Source organism: Polypterus senegalus, chromosome 1, assembly GCF_016835505.1.
Source record: "Polypterus senegalus isolate Bchr_013 chromosome 1, ASM1683550v1, whole genome shotgun sequence".
Classification (NCBI taxonomy): domain Eukaryota; kingdom Metazoa; phylum Chordata; class Cladistia; order Polypteriformes; family Polypteridae; genus Polypterus; species Polypterus senegalus.
In genome coordinates this window covers 39,152,335-39,168,800 of record NC_053154.1, presented here as the reverse complement: position 1 = coordinate 39,168,800, position 16,466 = coordinate 39,152,335, and the positions used below count along the sequence as shown (strand labels likewise).

General features: G+C 38.6%; 1 protein-coding gene across 4 annotated transcripts in view; it reads right to left on the bottom strand.

Moving 5' to 3' along the window:
* LOC120525127 overlaps positions 1-16,466 on the bottom strand; it is a 124,336-nt gene that overhangs the window by 9,833 nt on the left and 98,037 nt on the right. For 3 of the 4 annotated variants that reach the window (XM_039747173.1, XM_039747182.1, XM_039747198.1), the window contains 2 exons: positions 13,759-13,785; positions 11,637-11,663 (listed from right to left, as the gene is read on the bottom strand). In XM_039747173.1, coding sequence (XP_039603107.1) covers positions 11,637-11,663; positions 13,759-13,785 — 54 coding nt within the window. The remainder of the gene's footprint in view (positions 1-11,636; positions 11,664-13,758; positions 13,786-16,466) is intronic. The other variant, XM_039747191.1, reaches the window with a different exon arrangement.

Sequence of the window (16,466 nt, the reverse complement as noted above, 5' to 3'; positions counted from 1 at the left end):
GCTGTAAGGAATGGGCCTGCCAAATTTCAGCCTTCTACCTACATGGGAAGTTGGAGAATTAGTGACGTTGGAAAGTTCAATATGGCGGCTGACAGTGGAGTCATACCACCGAAATAAGTAAGTATTGTACATCGGTTTTGGTTAGCGCAGGGAAGCCGCCTACCAAATTTCGTGAAGATGGGGCCATGAATAAGAAAGTTCAACATGGCGGACGTTGTCGACCGTTATCGACTGTTATGACCGTTACGTGTAGAATTTCAAAATGAAACCTGCTTAACTTTTGTAAGTAAGCTGTAAGGAATAAGCCTGCCAAATTTCAGCTTTCTACCTACATGGGAAGTTGGAGAATTAGTGATGAGTCAGTGAGTCAGTCAGTGAGGGCTTTGTCTTTTATTATTATAGATGAATATAATATAATGAATATAATATAATAATATAAGGACCTAGCTAAGAGGCTAAGACTGTAATTGTAGGCTGTTGTTCTGAGGTTGTATGGAAATAAATTACTTTTCTTTAAACTTTAAGTGTTACATTTTTTTAAAGATTTCAGTATTGGAAAGAAAGCTACAGTAACTTTGTATAATAGTATAATAGTATTTGTTACAGTGAGTTTGACATGCCTGATATAGTGGACCTTCACAAAGCAGTACAGTATTTTATGTAAACTGCAAAATGAAGATGATGCATGGTGTCCTCAGTGCATTGGTGTAGGTGATGGTGAGAATACCTACAGCTGGAGTTGTGGTTCTGGACATCAAGACCAAGAGCCTTGTGTATAAAACTTTGCTTATATTCCTCACTTAGAATTTTGGTAAATCTTGAAAGGAAAAAAACAGTGTAAACACACACATATACAAAATGTCAGATTTATAAAATTACATACATGCCATGTGCAACACCAAATTTCTTCATAAATCTCAAATGAAGCTAAACTATGTGCATGTAAGCACAAGCTTATACCTACTCCCTGTCACCTCCTGATAGTAACCATGTATGGCTTAAAAAACACCATTTTTGAATGTTCATGATCTAATAACCACATAAATTTGGCCATGTTCCTGAGTGAAATATTAGGAGAGGAAGTAAAACTTCAGTGAATGTAAACTGAAGGTCTTACTGTCTAAAGTGAAAAACTGCAAAAACATTCTTTTTTCTTGATCTCTCTGCAGGAGATACAAATAAAAGAGAAAACCAAGAGTAGGATCAAATAACAGCAGCCGACTGGAAACAGCAATAGGAATGTGCATTCAGGCACTGCCCAGATTGCTGCCAGAGTGGTAGGACCCACGTGCCATATGTTTACTGATAAGGTGCTGCAGACACAAAAGGAAGAACAGCACAAATATCAGAGACTGCATGAGCAGAACAGAGAGATATTTGGAACATGTTTATTGAACTTGTAAAAAAATAACATAATTTTGCCAAGTAAACGTCAATGTTGCAATACATACAGGTGCTGGTCATAAAATTAGAATATCATGACAAAGTTGATTTATTTCAGTAATTCCATTCAAAAAGTGAAACTTGTATATTAGATTCATTTATTACACACAGACTGATGTATTTCAGATGTTTATTTCTTTTAATTTTGATAATAATAACTAACAACTAATGAAAGTCCCAAATTCAGTATCTCGGAAAATTAGAATATCAATTAAGACCAATGCAAAAAAAGGATTTTTAGAAAATTTGGCCAACTGAAAGGTATGAACATGAAAAGTATGAGCATGTACAGCACTCAATATTTAGTTGGGGCTCCTTTGGCCTGGATTACTGCAGCAATGTGGCGTGGCATGGAGTCGATCAGTCTGTGGCACTGCTCAGGTGTTATGAGAGCCCATGTTGCTCTGATAGTGGCCTTCAGCTCTTCTGAATTGTTGGGTCTGGCGTATTACATCTTCCTCTTCACAATACCCCATAGATTTTCTATGGGGTTAAGGTCAGGCGAGTTTGCTGGCCAATCAAGAACAGGGATACCATGGTCCTTAAACCAGGTACTGGTAGCTTTGGCACTGTGTGCAGGTGCCAGGTCCTGTTGGAAAATGAAATCTGCATCTCCATAAAGTTCGTCAACAGCAGGAAGCATGCGTTGACCTTGGACCTCAGAAAACACAATGGACCAACACCAGCAGATGACATGGCACCCCAAACCATCACTGACTGTGGAAAGTTTACACTGGACCACAAGCAACATGGATTCTGTGCGTCTCCTCTCTTCCTCCAGACTCTGGGACCTTGGTTTCCAAAGGAAATGCAAAATTTACTTTCATCAGAGAACATAACTCAGCAGCAGTCGAGTCCTTTTTGTCTTTAGCCCAGGCGAGACGCTTCTGACGCTGTCTCTTGTTCAAGAGTGTCTTGGCACAAGGAATGCGACAGCTGAAACCCATGTCTTGCATATGCCGGCGTGGTGGTTCTTGAAGCACTGACTCCAGCTGCAGTCCACTCTTTGTGAATCTCCCCCACAGTTTTGAATGGGTTTTGTTTCACAATCCTCTCCAGGGTGCGGTTATCCCTATTGCTTGTACACTTTTTTCTACCACATCTTGTCCTTCCCTTCGCCTCTCTATTAATGTGCTTGGACACAGAGCTCTGTGAACAGCCAGCCTCTTTAGCAATGACCTTTTGTGTCTTGCCCTGCTTGTGCAAGGTGTCAATGGTCGTCTTTTGGACAACTGTCAAGTCAGCAGTCTTCCCCATGATTGTGTAGCCTACAGAACTAGACTGAGAGACCATTTAAAGGCTTTTGCAGGTGTTTTGAGTTAATTAGCTGATTAGAGTGTGGCACCAGGTGTCTTTAATATTGAACCTTCTCACAATATTCTAATTTTCTGAGATACTGAATTTGGGACTTTCATTAGTTGTCAGTTATAATCATAAAAATTAAAAGAAATAAACATTTGAGATACATCAGTCTGTGTGTAATGAATGAATCTAATATACAAGTTTCACTTTTTGAATGGAATTACTGAAATAAATCAACTTTGTCATGATATTCTAATTTTATGACCAGCACCTGTATATGTCTTATTATATTCCACATACGACATCTAAATGTGTTGGGAGTGCCTTTTATAATATCGTCTCTATTGTAGTTTAAATACTTCCAATTGAAAAAATGATTATGCAAGCTGTTTGTAATGTATTCAACTTAACTACAATCTTATCAATGAGGCCTGCTTACCAAGAATTCAACAATCACAGAACAGCATGATCCTAAAATCTGTTTCCTACACTACTATCTCTATTTATATAAAAAAAAATCCTGGAATGGAAAAGCAAGGTGACGATACGTCTAGGAAGTTCTCGGAAGACATTTAAAAGACCCGCAAGACAAAAAAGACTGGCCATGGAGCATCTCGCAGGGACCGTAAACATGAGACATGGTGCCAAGAGATTGTCCCAGGGCCGTCTTGCGGGGACGTGGAACATGAGATTCTAGAAAGACATGCCCTTCTTATCAAATAAGAGCATGAACACCAAGCAAAACATTCAGTCATGTAAAGTCACGTGGAACACACAGATCCTGTGCTCTTAGCAAAGAAGAAAGAGCAGCGCAGAGAAAAGAGACCCAAAGCGTGATACACATGTAGAGAAAGGTACAAAATATGAAAGCAGTAAAATTTGAATGTATTTTAGCGTCCCAGCCAAGCTGAAGCCTTTTTTGTTTTAAGTGACTGTTCAGTCCGATTGAGGGAGGGCAGAGTGCAGCATGGAAGACTGATAGCGGGGTATTGATTGATGCGGTAAGGGGGAGGCAAGACCCATGGAAGGAGGGGTTGGAGAGGGTGCTAGAAAGTTGTGTTTGGGGTTACGCAGTTGGTGATTGTTAAAGTAGAACTTTTGTGACAGTTTATTATGTCAGTCGCTACAGAATCAAAATAAAGATAGCACAGATTGCATTACCGCAAAACAAACGGAAATTAGTTTCAGTCAAAGAATTTCAAAAACGGGGTTTAACTCACATGCATTTATTGGTTACTTTGCAAAAAAAATTATTAACTGCTGATGATGTGGATAATTTTGTCTGTGCTGAAATTCCAAACAGAGAAACCTATCCTAAATTATGGTACAAAGTCATTAAACACAAGTCTCACAGACCTCAGACACACGATATCCGATATGGTGTTCCACAAGGCTCCATCCTGGGTCCGCTGCTCTTCTCAATCTACATGCTTCCGTTAGGTCAGATTATCTCAGGTTACAACGTGAGCTACCACAGCTATGCTGATGACACACAGCTGTACTTATCAATAGCACCTGATGACTCTGACTCTTTCGATACACTAACACAATATCTTACTGGTGTTTCTGAATGGATGAATAGTAATTTTCTCAAACTAAATAAAGAGAAAACTGAAATTTTAGTAATTGGCAATAATGGATTCAATGAGGTTATCAGAAATAAACTTGATGCATTAGGATTAAAAGTTACGACAGAAGTAAAAAACTGGGTATCTGTTTACTGTAATCTGAATTTTAAATCGCATATTCATCAGACCACTAGGACAGCATTTTTTCACTTAAGAAACATAGCAAAAGTTAGACCTCTTATATCACTGAAAGATGCTGAGAAATTAATTCACGCTTTTGTTTTCAGTAGACTAGATTACTGTAACGCACTCCTCTCAGGACTACCCAAAAAAGACATCAATCACTTGCAACGAGTGCAGAATTCAGCTGCTAGAATCCTAACTAGGAAAAGAAAATCCGAACACATTTCTCCAGTTTTGATGTCACTACACTGGTTGCCTGTGTCATTCAGGATTGACTTTAAAATACTGCTTATGGTTTATAAAGCCTTAAATAATCTCGCTCCATCTTATATATCGGAATGTCTGACACCTTATATTCCAAATCGTAACCTTAGATCTTCAAATGAGTGTCTCCTTAGAATTCCAAAAGCTAAACTTAAAAGAAGTGGTGAGGCGGCCTTCTGCGGTTATGCACTTAAAATCTGGAATAGCCTGCCAATAGGAATTCGCCAGGCAAATACAGTGGAGCAATTTAAAACACTGCTGAAAACACATTACTTTAACATGGCCTTTTTATAACTTCACTTTAACTTAATCCTGATACTCTGTATGTTCAATTCATCATAATAACTATTCACAGTGGCTCCAAAATCCATACTGACCTCAACTCTCTCTTCTGTTTCTTTTTCCGGTTTCTTTGTGGTGGCGGCCTGAATTCTACATGACCATCTTCATCAAGCCCTTCCGTGAGAACCCTAAATCCAAAGAGGACTGTTTCACTTATGTTAGGTAGAATGCCCAGAGGGGACTGGGCAGTCTAATGGTCTGGAATCCCTACAGATTTTATTTTTTCTCCAGCCTCTGGAGTTTTTTTGTTTTTTCTGTCCACCCTGGCCATCGGACCTTACTTATTCTATGTTAATTAATGGTGACTTATGTTTATTTTTTATTGTGTCTTCTATTTTTCTATTCTTCATTTTGTAAAGCAATTTGAGCTATATTTTTTTTGTATGAAAATGTGCTATATAAATAAATGTTGATTGATTGATTGATTGATTTAAAAGATTCAGCATATTGGGACACGAAAGATTCAAAATATTGTTTTTACAGAAGTTCTGAAATAAAAGTGAAAATAATGAAATAGCAACAATTCAAAGAAAAAAAAATCTTAGAAGTGTGTATCCAGAAAACCAAACACGGGGGTTGGCGAGCGAAGCGAGCAGGGGGCAAAGCCCCCTAGTTTGATAAAAGAAAAGAATCGAGGGTTGAGGTTTGCCACCTCAAAACAACATTAGTAAGACACATATTTAAACATCACATACTATTTGTATATTAATTGTATGAAACTGCCTTCTGCTTACAAAAGCAAATTAATTTCACGATGGTAGCCTTTATCACAACATGTGTGCAATATATTCTATTAGGAAAATTAAGCACTGCAAATGGCCTTTTGATCTCAGCTTGCTCATTCTCAGGTCAGGTTGGGGAGCATGCACTGGTACAGCGTGTTGCTGCACACACCACACGACAAAACAGCTCTGGATCCTGGTTGACAAACCCCCATGGAGACACGTGGTGCAATTCCCAACCTCCAGAAAGTAACCCTTTATCTGCCGCAGCCAGTTGCTACTTGGATGTTCCCTTAGCTTGGTCCAGCCACTCAGGTCCTCAGCAATGAGGGTCCTGTGAGCTGGCTCACCCTCGAGGAATTGCATGACATGATCGTAGCGCCATAACTAATGGTTTCTCACAATGCAGGTAATGTGCCTCATTTGGAACTCCGTGAACAACCTCTCGTTCAATACAAAGTCAAACCAGTGGCACCCAAGGATTCTCCAAAGAGACACACTACCCAAGGAGTCCAGCCTTCATCTCAGGTCACTGGATAGCGTCAATGTCTTGCAATCATATTGCAAAACAGGAATCATCAGGAGTATAAAGAATTGGACCATAATCCGTTTGCAAAGATATCAGGAGCACCACATACTCCAGCAACCCTTGACACCCATGCTCTCCCAATCTGCCTACTGACTTCATAGGAAGAGTCGACAGAGACATGCATTTTGCTGACAAGGTATGTAAACCTTGCAATGTGGTTGACACTCTCACTTCAAACTGACATACTGCTGATGGCAATACCCAAGAGGTTGTTAAATCATTGCTCACTCTGACCATAAGGAAATTGGATGAATCTGGGTAGCATTTTAATTATACCATCCCATACAGATGGCATGACATGGCTCAGGAATGACTGTGAAATTCCAGACGAGTCAGCCAGTTTATGCTGAAAAGTGCCTGTCGCCAAGTACTCTATGGTTATTAAAACCTGTAATGGAATAGGTAATTTGTTATTTCTGTGTGATGGTCTCTGTAATGTAGACTCCAATTCAGCACATGACTCCAAGAGGACAGCTCTAGGAAGGCTTATAAACCAATCATTGTCATGATACAAAAAAAATCATCGTGCTACTACATCTATTGATAGACAAAATAGGCTACACACTAAGGCAGTTTAAATTAAGGGTACACATTAGATGTTACTATAGCTCTACTAAAGGAACATGTCAGTTAACTATGATATAACTTTGGAATGTGATTGAAATTTTCAATAGAAAGACAGACCTCTTCCTAAAGCAGGACTGCAGTCAAGTAATTGTTTTGAACAACTGCCACAAAGTCATTGTCACTTCTACATAAGCCTACAGTTGTACCTTAAATGGACTGACTGGAAGGCAGAATGGTGGTCTATTGCTTTTAGTGATGAAAGGAGATTCTACCACGAAATGACTAATGGTCATGTGCATGACTGACAGAGACTTGGTGAGTGATTACATCCATTGTGTAAATGCATGTACTGTTCATCAACTGCCCTGGCCAGCAAATTCACCACACCTCTCTCTGATGGAGCACATATGGGACTACAATGTACAGTGTGTCTCTGGTTCCCAATCTCTAGCGATATATTTCAAACACTTGTGCCACTAGGTTGAAAGGGCTGGAACTAATATTCCACAGGAGAACATCTGTCACATATATAATCTTCTGTATGGCTGTCTGCAGGCCTTGATTGTAGATTTGCCGGGCTCACACCTGATATTAATAAGAGAATGTGGAAACATGTCACACTCAATGTATTGAATAAAATAAGTTTTTAACCTTCTATGTGTGAGCATGTTCTTTACACAGACAGATGATTCTTCTAGACAAATCTTACTTTAATGCTGTGACACCTTGACACCAACATGGGGTTCCTTGTATTGCATTTGGGAATTCTAATAATGGAAAGCTATTTTTTTTTGTGTATAATAAATACTTTTTAACAAATTATTTTTAAAGTAAGAGCAGTAGTGTAGTTTTATACGGAATACAAATTAGAAAGGTGTAAAGGTTTAAATTTTGAATGTGCAAAAATTATAGTTATAAATAATTTAAGATCAAAACAACATTAACATAACTTACAAGTTTCTGCACAGGATACCAGAATCGCTGCAGACGTGTCCCATAAGGCACATCTGTGCAGGGCCGCTGCTGGCCAAATGGGTGCCCTAAGCAGAAATGTACTTTTGTGCCCCCTCCCCCAAATATTACGGAAGTAAAAATAAAATAGTAAAAAAACACCTACTATAGGGGCCAAAATAGAACTTTATTCAAATAAAAGTAAATACATGAGGGCGCGCGCGTCATCACGTGTGCTTAGCCTACTCTGCGTTCACCGTAAAATGCAATATATACATTTATATTTGTGTTTACTTGTATATGTATATTATTAATATTAATTTATTATTATAATATATAAAAACAATTTTTTTGAGCAGCTGGGATGGTGCCCCCCTGGGAGTTGGTGCCCTACGCAGACTGCGTACTCTGCGTTTAGGGAGCGGCGGTACTGCATCTGTGACTCTCTAGCAGTAGATGAACCTGTGCTCTCTTGCAAACAGAATCTTTTGAAAAGGGATTCCAGAAATGGACCCAAAATGATAAAACATTAAGAAGTATGCTACAGACAGGGCTGGAGTGTTAAAATCTAAATAGCTTTAGCTTATGCTATAGACTGAGCAGGGATGAAGTCACTCTGGCTAATGGAAATGCTTGTGTAGAACATTTTGAAACATAAAACCCTCTTCTTAAACACACGCAGCTTTACATACACAGTGTAAGGAAGCATAAAATCTTACTGAATCTCCAAAGAATTTCTTTAATAACATCTGCAAGGTAGGGATAGCACTGATTAATAGAAATGCTTGTTTAGAGCAGAACCACATACTGTCCATTTGACCAGAGGGCTTTCAGGGCTTCTTGTGCATAGGGACAGGAAGCATGGGAAAGTTCAGATGTAATTCATCAGTGTCTCAAAGCATTTTGAACATAAAACACTTCTTAAAAACACACACCTTTACATACACAGTGTAAGGATGCATAAAATCTTACTGAATCTCCAAAGAATTTCTTTAACATCTGCAAGGTAGGGATAGCACTGATTAGGGAGAAGACACATTGGCAAATGTGTATGATGGTACCCAAAGAGAGGACAAAACACAGTGATAGAAATAAAATGACCCTTGTCTACATCAAACATTCTCAAACTCAGACCAGGACGACAGGGAGCCAGAGTTCATCCCAGCAGTAGTGAGCGCAATGCATGAACCAGTCCTGGATGGGGGTGGAGATATGGGGGGGATTGTGTGGGGTTATAATCTATTGCATGTCACATTCATGTACACACATCACCAATTTAGAAACTCAAATTAATCTCAAAGAATTTGTTTTCAAGTGTATTACTAGTTGTGTGTTCACCTGGAGTGCATGGTGGGATGCAGTACTAAATAGTATTATTATTATTTGATGTTTACAGTTTTTATTTGTTTATATCGCTCACTCTTGCATTTGTCTTTATGTTTCCATCACTTGTATGTTTAAGCCTGTATTTTTCTTTTTTTGTAATTTGTTTCTTTCATTGGTAACACGGTGCCGCAATGGTAGCACTGCTGCCTAGCAGTAAAGAGACCAGTGATTGCATCCCTGGTCCTCCCTGCGTGGAGTTTACACTTTCTCCCAGTGTCTGTGCAGGTTTATTTCAGGTGCTCCAGTTTCCTCCAAAGACTTGCAGGGTTAGGTAGATTGTTGATACTAAATTGTCCTTTCTGTATGTTGGGTGTGTGTATGTGTGCTCACCCTGTGAAGGACTGCCACTCAGTCCAGGGGTTGTTCCTGCCTTGTGCCCTGTGTTGGCTGGGACAGTGTAAGAGCTGAATTTGAACCCTGGTCCAATGTGCACCTAGCATGTGTCTGAGCCTCATATCCTTCTGAGCTTATGCTTAAAAGCTGATGTTATTTTATTTTAACTATGATAAATGCATTTTTTGTTATTTTATATAACCCTAAGAGAAAATGTTATATTTTATGCCATAATCATTTTTCTATATTTTATTTACTACTAAGTTTCCTGTTTTTTTTTGTAAACAGCTGGATCATAAAAAATTTAGATCTTTTTTCTTTTCTTTCAAAACAGGATAAACCTGCAAGAAAACTAACACGTCTCCTAAAATAAGAATAAAAATAATACATTTAAAAAGTCACATAAACCCTAAGCTAACAGAAGTATCCATGAACTTAGTTGATGAGGTTAAATTGTGGTCATTAAAGGTATCAACGTTTGTTATGTCCCGCTAGCTAATGGGTGTAACCATTCATGTTAAAAGTTTTCTAATTATGTAATGAATTCCTCTTTTTGGGCAGTGATCTAATCAATGGATTGTATAAATAAAGTGCAGAGGACACTCTTTGCAACACTTACTAATATGACAAGTTGTTTGCCTCTTGCAAAATTTAGATAAAGAATAATGTTTGACGCTTTCTCCTGCCTTTGTTTTATTGCTTAAATTGAGGCATTTCCGGGGGGGTGTCTGCTTAAAAGTTCCTTCCACAATAGTTCAGTACTAAGCAGGTTAGAAAGCGACTGGCTGACTGAAATGTTTCTTTTATTTTATTAATAAAGCTTTGCCCTGAAAGCCATAGCTAGACAATAAAGTTTTGAGATTGAATCACATTTTACTTTAATTTATTTGAAACACAGCAACATTAACAGTCAGCGGATTTCTGTGGCCCATGCAATGAACTGAACAGTTTTAGTTTTGATGTTATTTGGCTCTGTAAATGTATTTTAGTGACTTCTTCGCATCACCTACACTAACAGCCACCGTGGCTGACACCCAGACTTGAACGTTATAGCACAGTTGCTAACTACTGTATATCTTACTTGAGCTTCACTGAACTTTCACTCCACATATCATATTGTGTCTTTTCCTTCTTCATTCGTCCATCCACCCTATTGGTCAGTGCCGCTGTTTCTATGCCCCTCCAATCACCTCTGCTGGCAGCCTTCATTTCCATTAACCGGAAATCCTAAAAAGCCAAGAGGCTCTGTGCCTGACCTGGCTTCATCTCAGTGCTGAGCCGAAAAAGGACGTGTCGTGTTAATATAGCTTACTTGGAACAGTATTACCATAAACAAACATTAAATCGACATATTAAAAACAAATGTTAGCTAATTTTCCTTTTCTATAACACCACCAAATTTCAATCATATCATTTGAAGCATTTTTTAGATTTTGGAATATTTAGTTTTCCAATTGTAGGGGTTGTTTACATCCCTAAATATCGACATACAATATATTGAAATGTCCTTTCTTATCAGATGCCTCCTGCCAAATATGACCTTGTTACCTAAAAGGGAAATATTGTTTTGTTGATGAGTCAGTGAATCAATTTTGCATTTTGTATATATTAACTTGCGTGACAGTTAAATAATCCTGACATCTTTGGAAATCATAATAATGTGTACTAAAAATGATCACACCACTTATTGCTTGCAGCAGGTTTAAAGGAACAGTTCCTCATTCTATATACTCCTGCTTAGAAGGTCAGTTCCATCCTTGATCTTCATTAAATAATTCTGAATCATTCTAAAGCTCTGGTTTCTCAAGATTAAAAACAAAGGCTTCATTTTCCAAACATCATTTTAAAAGGCCTTCAGTGTTATCACCCGAGTCAAGGAAATCCACAAGTCTCAGAAATATAATGAAATAAACTATGAAATGATGCAGTTGAATAGAAAGTCAGACACCCAGTTAGTACTTATAGCATGATGAGAAGCACACTTACCAAATGGCAGCTGAAGTAGTAAAGAAGCTGAAATGAAAAGAAAACTTGCTAAGAACACCTTATTTTCTTTCTGAGAGAACTTACAATACTTGGTCAATAGTGTAACAGAAGATAAATTATTTAGTAATGTGTTTTTACTTAAAAATACAAAGTTTGGTGAAAGTTGCACTACATGCTGTTCATTACTCTGTCAAGTGTTCTTCATACCTGGTAGACTAAATCATGCACTGTTGGCACAATTAATGGAGTCTGAGTGGGGCTCATATAGTGGGCCATCACAAACAGGATGGTGTTTCCATGAAATCGAAGAATGAATTGGATGATTGGTGTCCTCAGTGCATTGGTGTTGGTGACCATGAGAAGAAGAGGGTATCCACAGCCTGAAATGAAGCACTGGACAGCCCAGAAGTATATCATGTCAAAACCAGAGCATCAGACGTGTGCTTGTGGCAGACTGAATGGCTACAGTGGCGAGCATCAGCAGTGTCCACACAAACCATATTCATTCATTTTCCTGAAGCAGGACTGGCGTCATGCATTTGGTTGAAACTACTGCTACTTACTCATGGTCATCACTACATAAGCCTACAATAGTGCCTGGAATAGACCGTCTGGAAAGAGGAATGACGGTCTGTCGTCTTTAGTGATGAAATTTAGATTGTGCCAAGAAATGACTAATGGTTATGTACATGAGTGATGGGAGACTTCTAAGTGGCTACATACATTATGTAAATGCCCACAAAATACAGGGGCTAAGCCAAGCATCATGGTGTTTGTTGCTTTTAGGTACAATGCTCGCTGCATTTGGCATTTGTGAAGGATAAATCAAGCAGGACTTCCTACATCAGGAACATCATCCTGCCAGTCCTGATTCTGTTACCACATGAAATGGGACATATGTTTTGCCAGCAAGACAACGTATGTGAGACTGCTCATTAATTCCCTTGGCCCTAAAGCTCACTGCACTTCTCCCAACTAAGAACAAATCAGACTAGAATGTATAGTGCATCTCTGGTGCACAGCCACCAGTAATATATTTCAGCCAGTTGTATCTCAAGGTCAAAATGGCATGTACTCACATTCTCAGAAGGACATTTGTCACCTGTATGCTCATTTGCACGGCCGACTGCAGGCCTTAATTGAGGCATGGGAAGGTTACACCTGATATGTGGAAACATATCACGCTCAGTGTATTGTATAATAAACAAAGTTGTTTCACCTTGTATGTGTGAGCATGTTCTTAACACACTTAGATGATTGTTCTAGTCAAATCTGTTTCATGTTGTGACATTCTGACATCAACAAGGTGTCTTTCTGCCCGTTTCCATTAGAAGCAGGGGTTCTAAACTTTTTCTCTTACAGTACCACCAGCAGGAATTGAAATGTTTTGAGGTACCACCAGTTTTACAGTCTTGAACTGTGTCACACACGTGTGCATGGGAGGCTGCTAAAAAGCTTGATTGAGGGTAATTTCATGCCAGACCAGGGGATGGAGGAGTGTGCTAATCCTTTCTCTCCTTCCATTGCAGACCAGTTATGGGAAATTCCGTCTGGCCCCGATGACATCACTTCTGGTCTCCGACCCCGATGACGCCAATTCCGGCCCTGATGATGCCACTTCCTCTGCCATCTCCACCATCTTTGCCTCAACAGTTTCTGTACTAGACCCGAATCTGTACTATTGTCCAATCGACAGTATACGGAAGTATACGTGAGGCTGCTCCTGGCTCTTGTCTATTCATTTGAGAACTGTAAAGTATTGAGAACTTACTAGGGACAACTAAAGGTGATAATTTTTTCACCCCCAACCCCCAGTATTGCATTTGGGGATTTTTTATAAGGGATTAGAGACCATTTTTTGTGGGAATGAGTGTCATAATTTTTATGTATGCCAAATGCTTGGTCAATTAGTTACTTTCAAGGTAAGAACAACAATGTGATTTAATATGGAATACAAATAAGACTGCCAAAAATGTACACATGTTTATATGGTATAGGGATAGGAAGCATGGGAATGTAAGACATATCTCATCAATGTGTAAAAAGTATTGTGAAACATAAAAAACTCTTCTTAAACACACAGCCTTATTTACACATTGTAAGGAAAGCAAAAAAATCTTACTGAATCTTCGAAGGGTTTCTTTAACATCTACAAGGTGAACAAAAATAGCACTGGTTAGTGAGAAGATGCATCAGCAAATGTGTATCAAGGTACCCAACAAGTGGACAAAACCCAATGATAATAATAAAATGAGCCTTGTCTACATCAAACAGCATTCTCAAACCCACATCAGGATAGTTGAGAGGCCAAAGTCTGTCCCTGCAGTAGTGAATACAATGTAGGAACAAGTGCCGGATGGGGGGGTCCAGTCTACTAAAGATTACATTCATGTACACACAGCACCAATTTAGGAACCCCAATTACCCTTAAATGCATTAGGATAAAGAAGAAATTTGAGTACACAGAGAAAACACCGACAGACATGAGGAGAACAAAGCACTGGATCAATGAGGAACGAAGAAATGGCACCACCATGACACCCTATTCTCCTTTTATCACTAACAAATTTGTAAATGTAGCCATCTCATTTAGAAGAATCCTAAGTGAACACTTCAAATGTCTATTCATTTTGCTTCAAATTCCTTCTTTTCTCTTCACATTTCAGAAGTTTTGATTAACTTGGATTACAATTAAATCATCCTCACATATGTAGTAATCACAATAAGTTGGACTAGAAATTTCTACATTGGTCATTGCAGCAAGTTTAAAGAAGTTCTTCTTTACTCTGTTTAACCCTGCTTAGAAAGACATTGCCATCTTTACCCTTTGATGAAAAATTTTTAATTATTTTAAAAGATTAACAACAAACAATCCATCACCTTAAAAAATTATTACTGATATCAGTAGTAGTAGTAGTAGAAGTCCTACATACAGTGCATATGGAAAGTATTCACAGCGTGTCACTTTTTCCACATTTTGTTATGTTACAGCCTTATTCCAAAATGGATTAAATTCATTTTTTTTCCTCAGAATTCTACACACAACACCCCATAATGACAAAGTGAAAAAAGTTTACTTGAGGCTTTTGCAAATTTATTAAAAATAAAAATACTGAGAAATCACATGTACATAAGTATTCACAGCCTTTGCTCAATACTTTGTCGATGCACCTTTGGCAGCAATTACAGCCTCAAGTCTTTTTGAATATGATGCCACAAGCTTGGCACACCTATCCTTGGGCAGTTTCGCCCATTCCTCTTTGCAGCACCTCTCAAGCTCCATCAGGTTGGATGGGAAGCGTCGGTGCACAGCCATTTTATGATCTCTCCAGAGATGTTCAATCGGATTCAAGTCGGGGCTCTGGCTGGGCCACTCAAGGACATTCACAGAGTTGTCCTGAAGCCACTCCTTTGATATCTTGGCTGTGTGCTTAGGGTTGTTGTCCTGCTGAAAGATGAACCGTTGCCCCAGTCTGAGGTCAAGAGCGCTCTGGAGCAGGTTTTCATCCAGGATGTCTCTGTACATTGCTGCAGTCATCTTTCCCTTTATCCTGACTAGTCTCCCAGTTCCTGCCACTGAAAAACATCCCCACAGCATGATGCTGCCACCACCATGCTTCATGGTAGGGATGGTATTGGCCTGGTGATGAGCGGTGCCTGGTTTCCTCCAAACATGACGCCTGGCATTCACACCAAAGAGTTCAATCCTTGTCTCATCAGACCAGAGAATTTTGTTTCTCATGGTCTGAGAGTCCTTCAGGTGCCTTTTGGCAGACTCCAGGCGGGCTGCCATGTGCCTTTTAATAAGGAGTGGCTTCCGTCTGGCCACTCTACCATACAGGCATGATTAGCGAATTGCTGCAGAGATGGGTTTCCTTCTGGAAGGTTCTCCTCTCTCCACATTGGAGCATTGGATGTAGTGTCTTGTGCTCAGCCACAGGTAATAAACTTCAGTTAGTAACACCTGCACGTTCAAAAGGCTTGACTTAATTCCACAAGTGGGCATTCATCATTTGTCTGATCATTTGGATGATGAAGTGCATGCCCTTATTGCAGGACAGGTAGGTTACACCCAGTACTGATACAAGTATGCTATAACAGGGGACACTCTATGGGCCGTGAATAAAGCATTTCAAATTATCTTGTTTGTGATCATGTTCTTAGCACACTCAGATGATTCTCTTACCCAAATCTGTTTCGTTTTTTTGGGTACCTACAATGTTTTTTTTTCTGCTTTTCACTCAGATATTTGCTGTTTTTGTTATTGATCTATTTCTTTCACTTATTTAATATACTCCATTTGTTTAACTATATATTTATTTATATATTATTTATATATATTGTGAATTTCCCCTTGGGATTAATAAAGTATCTATCTAAAGTATCTATCTATCTATCTATCTATTTTTTTAAGTATTTTGTCAATTATTTCTGCATATATGATACTGTACAAGTTTTCTAATAGAAATTGTATTCATCATTGGCAACTCAAATTTAATTTTCTAACTTGCAACCAGTTTGTAAACTGGTTGATCCAACTTCAACCTGATAAAGATGGCAGATGTAGCCAAAATAATGGTTTGGCCATAAGTCTAAAACATAAAACTGATTGATGGCATGAAAATGCTGTATGCATCTGATGTAGTGTTACAAAAAAGAAAAAAATGTAACAAAAATGGAATGGAATAATCCATAGAGTAGTTCCATGTAAATTACGTTTTAGAAAAAGTGCAGGAAATCACTCAATGGAAGATTTTACAGCATAATTCAACTGATTGTACAGTACAATGATATACAATCAAGCATATTAACTTATTTAATATTTTTTAT